Source organism: Eretmochelys imbricata, chromosome 3 (genome assembly GCF_965152235.1).
Source record: "Eretmochelys imbricata isolate rEreImb1 chromosome 3, rEreImb1.hap1, whole genome shotgun sequence".
In the NCBI taxonomy this organism is placed as follows: Eukaryota; Metazoa; Chordata; order Testudines; family Cheloniidae; genus Eretmochelys; species Eretmochelys imbricata.
This window is the reverse complement of record NC_135574.1, coordinates 172,738,552-172,744,531: the sequence shown is the minus strand read 5'-3', so window position 1 is coordinate 172,744,531 and position 5,980 is coordinate 172,738,552. Positions and strand designations below refer to the sequence as shown.

At 36.1% G+C, this 5,980-nt stretch overlaps 1 protein-coding gene across 2 annotated transcripts in view; it reads right to left on the bottom strand.

Moving 5' to 3' along the window:
* Window positions 1-5,980, bottom strand: part of DYNC2LI1 (dynein cytoplasmic 2 light intermediate chain 1) — a 111,176-nt gene that overhangs the window by 49,337 nt on the left and 55,859 nt on the right. Inside the window, exon 13 of one of the 2 annotated variants that reach the window (XM_077811969.1) lies at window positions 1,706-1,934. The exons of the other annotated variant lie outside the window; for it this stretch is intronic. Within the exon in view, the coding sequence (XP_077668095.1) occupies window positions 1,872-1,934 (63 nt within the window). The 3' untranslated portion in view covers window positions 1,706-1,871. Of the gene's footprint in view, window positions 1-1,705; window positions 1,935-5,980 lie in introns of those variants that run through there. 2 annotated transcript variants of the gene reach the window in all.

Below are 5,980 nucleotides of genomic sequence, written 5' to 3'. Positions count from 1 at the left end.
AAATGTTAGCAGTTCTAAACTGGCTATACAGTACTATATACCAAACCTTGCAGTAATTGAAAACATTATTTGGGCAAAGTAGTACCCATCGTTTTGTTGTTTTTCTAAATTATAGCAAGTGAGGAGTGAATTACGTCCACACTATTCATATCTTTTTCCTTTCAGTTAACAGTTTTAACTCATGTTGGAAGCAACATGTTAAATACTATGAACAAAACACTTAACTAAAAATTTCAGTTTATGAAGTACACATTTTGGGTATTTTTTTAATTCATAAAAATATTTTAACATATTTGTAAGTGCACTTAATAAAGAGGTGCAGACATGGGAACAAATGTAATTTGCTTTGTTAGGGATTATTCTTGCAAGCTTGATGACCAAGGGGCACAACAATATTTCCTCTAACAGCTGTACCTCACCTTCCCCACCCCGTCCCAAAATAAATAATTTAAAAATATCAAAGCATAATGTAATAGACATGGTAATTCGGTTGTATGACAGGACTTTACTTTCTTCGGTTTTCAAGTTATTAATGCAAAGGGTGAAACTAAGATATTACAAGTATGAATTAAAGTGAATATATGTGAATCTGTACATAAATTTGAGCTCTGAAATTGCTCAGCACCTGTGACCAAATATGTTACACATAATAAACTATAACATTCAGAGAAGGAAAAATTCATGTTAGATCATCCTGCCCAGTCCCTTTCCAGTTCAGGATAGTTCACCAAGGAATTTTCTTATGTGCTCTAGCCCAGTGGTTCATCTGTCCATTTTCGTGGTAAGATGACATACTGCTCATAGGCCACCTCTTGTCTCAGTACCTCAATAGTCTATTGCTTGGTTCTCAAAATATTTCATCCTGCTGATGGACAAAAGGCTGAGCTGTACTGGTTTATGCTAAGTTTGACTTTCTCTATCAATGACATTTCCATCTTTTCTAATTGCACTAGAAGACTATGACACTGAACATTAGGAATAATTTTCTACCATTAATTTAAATTTCCTTTTATTAATGCACACAAATATCCCACAATGTGTGTATGAAGGGGTGGGGACTTATATTTACTGATAGTGTAACACCTTCATTAAATTAGAGCATTAAACTTGACAACCATAACAAACTATCACTTCCAGGATGGGTAGCAGAACGGTTCTCATTGTCCAGAAATCATAACAGTACTCAATCTTATTGGTGAGCAGGAGCCACAACATAGCTCTATGCAGAATGGGTATAGTCTTTGGGAATGTTCTCCTATACAAGATTAACAGAACCTGGTTTTAACTACATTATATCAGGCAGCTTGTGTGAAAGTCTCTCTCTTATAGCACTTATCAATTAATGGGTTAATTAGTATGTAAAATATGTATCTGCAAACTGGGAAACATCTGACTCTGTACACATTATATTTTGTGTACACAGGTACAGCTCTAGGCTTGCAATAATCTGTTTATGCCCTTAAATGTCTATTTTATGTAGGAACTTAAAAAAAACCAACAAAACATATAGCCTTAAGAGTCCTGTTCTTCATATTTAAACCCATCTATGTGAATAATCTTTTTTAAATTTTCCAAAATCTACTTGAGTCTGAGGATCCAGGTTTATTTTCTCACCAGAAAACACCTTCAATTCACATGATGTTATAAATTAATAGTTAAATTCATGTACTAAGTTTTTTATAATTTAATAATAAATGCAATCATGCTATATTAACTGTTTATTGTATGTTTGCAATTTGGTATTACATATTTTTCCAGTTGTATAAAACACCAGTTTCAATTACTTTGTATAATACTAAAAATGATGATTGATCTTAACATGTACAAGACATAAAATTAAAATCAGTGTGAGAGCTAAACACTTATCTCAATCAAGATTCAAACTCCATTTCTTTCCAGGATTTAGAGGCATTTCTCTTATATTGTTCTAGTTCCTAAAACACAAACATACCAAAACACTTAGCATAACATTCCCAGTAAAATAATAATAAAATGCATACAGCTGTAACTTTCCAATCTACATGCAGTTTAAGGCTTCTAGCTATGTTTCTAAATCATACATTATCAAATTCTGAAATAGTACACAAAGAAATTTTGATCACATCTTACTAAAATTAAATAAGTTTAGCACTAGAGGCTGACTAAGTTGCTGTCAGGAGAGAGATCTAGATGTGATTTCCTCTCCTAGCTATTCACTTGCCAGGCCAGGACAGGCCAAGCCCCAAATTGGAAGCACTATGGAAACATGGAAATTTGCGGCTATTTTTGAATATACTTTAACTTTATTGCTTTGTTTGTGTCACAGAGCCCTAGATTACAATGGCAAAAATAGTTTCTTATGCACAATGGGTCAAAATTCAGGACTTTGTCCATTCCAAGCGGTCAACTCTATACAAGGTATTGTCCATGAGACTCATATGGGGGAAGGAAGCCATTTCACAGAGATTACTTTAACACATGACTGAAGTAATCCCTCCACAGCCCCAAAGACTTCAATTGGCCGGGGGTGGGGGGGCGGCAGAGGACCAGCTGAGTCACAAAACTGTGGATCCATTCTGTTACCCATGCTAATTCATCAGGATCCTTTACAAAGCTGAAGCTTCACAGGGGGGGTGTGCATTCCATCCAAATCAAGCCCTTGGCCCTCTTGTATGAGTTGTTCTACTAGCGGTAACTCTGGTGGCCAGGGAGATGAAGCTAGATTTCCCTCTTCATTAGTATGCTCAATTTTGGCCAGAAAGTAGTAGCCTGAAACATTTCTTAAAAGATCACAAAGGGTTTATTTGACATGTACAGGAAGATTCTTCCCTCTACATTTATTTGTTTTTAATCAGCTATTCTGAATAATCCCTTTATGAGCTATATTTTAGTTGAATGAGATGTGTACATCTGAATGTAAATATAAGCAAAAACTAAAGATGTAGCATTTCAGAAGAAGTTAATCCCAGTGAGTACTGGGAAATCTTTAGGAAAAAAGCTTTGAGGAACAGATTATTAAGAACAGCAGTAAAGGTTGTTACTGTGAAGATATTAAAAAGGCAGGCACTCAGAGGCAATCACCACTATAGCATAAAGAACAATAGCCGGTTAGACAAATGGACCTACATGACTTTATTCCATCCAAAAATATTACTATGAATTTTGATGCATATAAAAAGCTTTAGAAACATTAGCAGATAACAGTTTTTATCTTTTCGTTTCATGCAGTGATGCGTACCGTATGGCATCATAGTTCTTAAAGATTTATGAGCAGAGTTATTTAAAAGTCACTATGTCTTCTTTACATAAACATGACTCCAAGTTAGCTAAAGGATTGTATTATTCTAATTACAGCCATATAATTTTAGGTCTATCGTTATCTACTGTTTGCAATTTCAAAGATCAGTTATCCACCTGCTACTGCATTAGAGTAGCATGTTTAGCTATACCATACATATAAAATTAATTATGCTGGAAATTCCCATTTGCATTCAATTAGTTTACATGAAATTTTGATATAGCACAGTTATAACTCACCAAACCACTTTAGTATTAGTTTTTAGCTACCAAAAAGACCTTCCTGCTATATTTTCAAGGAAATACACACTGTATCTGTGTTTTATGTTACAACTCTAACCTGAGGCTAGCTGCTTGGAGACTGAAGGAGGAAAGTCAGTGTGATGGCTTCCCTTTCTTGACCAAAAAGAAATGGAGTACTTGTGGCACCTTAGAGACTAACCAATTTATTTGAGCATGAGCTTTCGTGAGCTACAGCTCACTTCATCAGATGCATACTGTGGAAACTGCAGCAGACTTTATATATACACAGAGGATCTCTTCTGAAACTAAATGCTCAAGCAATAAGGAACCAAAAATCTATTGAGCCTTACCTCCCATGTAATCCTACTGCAATCAATGGGGTTGAATGGGCTGCAAGTCAAAACAGAATTTTGTGCAAGCTCTTGTCATAGCTTAAGAATTCATGCAAGGGCAGTTGGTATGGCAGTCTATTAAAGGCAGCCATCAAGTAAGATTCTCAAGTGATTTAAACTGGCATAGCTCCATAAACTTCAAGAAATAGATGTTGATTTGCTGAAGAGCCAGCCCTTCTATTTAAGTGAATAAGGGAACGTATTTTAAGTCTAGCAGGCCTGTTAATAATCAGGACTCATTACTTTATCATGTTTTAAGAAGAAAAACAAAATAAGGCAGAGAGAGACAGAGAATGCACTGGATTTCAGGCATCCTTTCTAAAACCAGACAAAGGGATAGAACAACAGTGCTAGAAACCTTTGCAAATTCCAGAGCCAGTCTGGCAGGAACCACAGTTCAGTAACTCTTGTAAATGTGACTGGCGGCAGGGGAGTTCCAGTAGCTTGTGAGGATGGGGTGGGAAATCAGAGAAGAAAAGGTGAACACAAACCAGTGATTAGTATGAGGACTGAGCAAGTGTCATATGAGTGCTATCTTGATTTTAATGGAATGGACAAGATAAAATAATAGATATTTCACAGGAATTATTCAGGCAAATTGACATGAAAGCCACACTTGTTTGCGTTTAATAGAAATGATGGTCATGAGGCTTGTGGAGAATAATGGGAGGCATAAGCTAAAACGATATAGGAATGAAGAAGATTTCTCCTAAAAAGTGAATATGGAAATAAAATATGAAGTAAATATATGCCCCTTTTGAGAAAAATGTACAACCTCAGAGTCTTGAATCTCCTTTTAATACAGATTTAAAGCTATTTTTAGTGGTTAAATCAAATGTTATTTCAGTACAACCTAACTAATCTGTACACCTGATAAAGTCACACAACGAAAAATTCTCTCTCCATACTTACCAAAGCCAGCATCTTTCATTATCAAGGGAGCCAGCATGCTGGCTGATGCAGATTCTCCAAACCCTTCGTTTTCCCGCAGGTTTGAGGCATTTTCCAATATCTTCAGGAAAATAGGTTTGTAGTAGTATTTTACAGTGTTTTGTAAGAAGGGGTGCTGCCATTTGCTCACCGAAAAAAGATTTTGAAGATAGTGTCTGATTTTCAGGGAGGTGTTGTTTTGTGTGTCTGTCTGATCTTGGTTAAGTCACTTGATCTCCATTTGCTTCAGTTAATCACTGCAGTTTTTTTAAATCATATTCTTCCAAGAATCAATGGTTCAGATCTATTTATCATTTAGGCACATTGGCCCTAATCCGTACAAGGTATTTAGGTGCCTCAATCCCTCTTTAGGCACCCAAGTCTATAATTTAGGTGCCACTGACATTTTCAAACCTACTGCTCAGCTGCTGCCTTAACCCTGTACCTTGGCTGAAAATTCTACTGGGCAGCAGGCTGTCTATGGGCTAAGGGTCTGTATTAAGAGGAGCTACACCTAAGTATCTTTAAGGAACTGGGCCTCCCTGCCTCCCTGTCTATTGGTTTAGTCACCATGCCAAGGTGAATAGTAAAGTGATAAGAAAAGGAGTACTTGTGGCACCTTAGAGACTAACAAATTTATTTGAGCATAAGCTTTCATGAGCTACAGCTCACTTCACTGGATGCATTCAGTGGAAAATACAGTGATGTTAACTGTAAAATATTATTTATACAGATATATCAAAATACAGCTTGCTAAAAAATTAAAAATCTCAGAGTCAAGTGTTAAGGCCCCTGTAATAAGACATTTCATGATAACCTAAGCACCTTTCCAAATAAATTAATGGGAGTCCTCAAGATGCACATTTGGAAGAAGTCCCTTGAATACAAGCAAACATTACAATATAAACTTAAAAGCTATTAGCAATTTAAAATTCTAAGTACAGCTAACACACGTACACAAGTCTCCATTATGATGGCACAACACTAGTATTTAGACACTTACTACCTATTCAGGAAGTACAGCAACAGAAAATTCAGGGTACCGCAGGACCTTCAAAGAGATCAATCCTATACCCCACACCTGGGGTGACCTTGAATAACTATACTGAGGTAAAAATTATAGTGCTTTTCTGCACTAG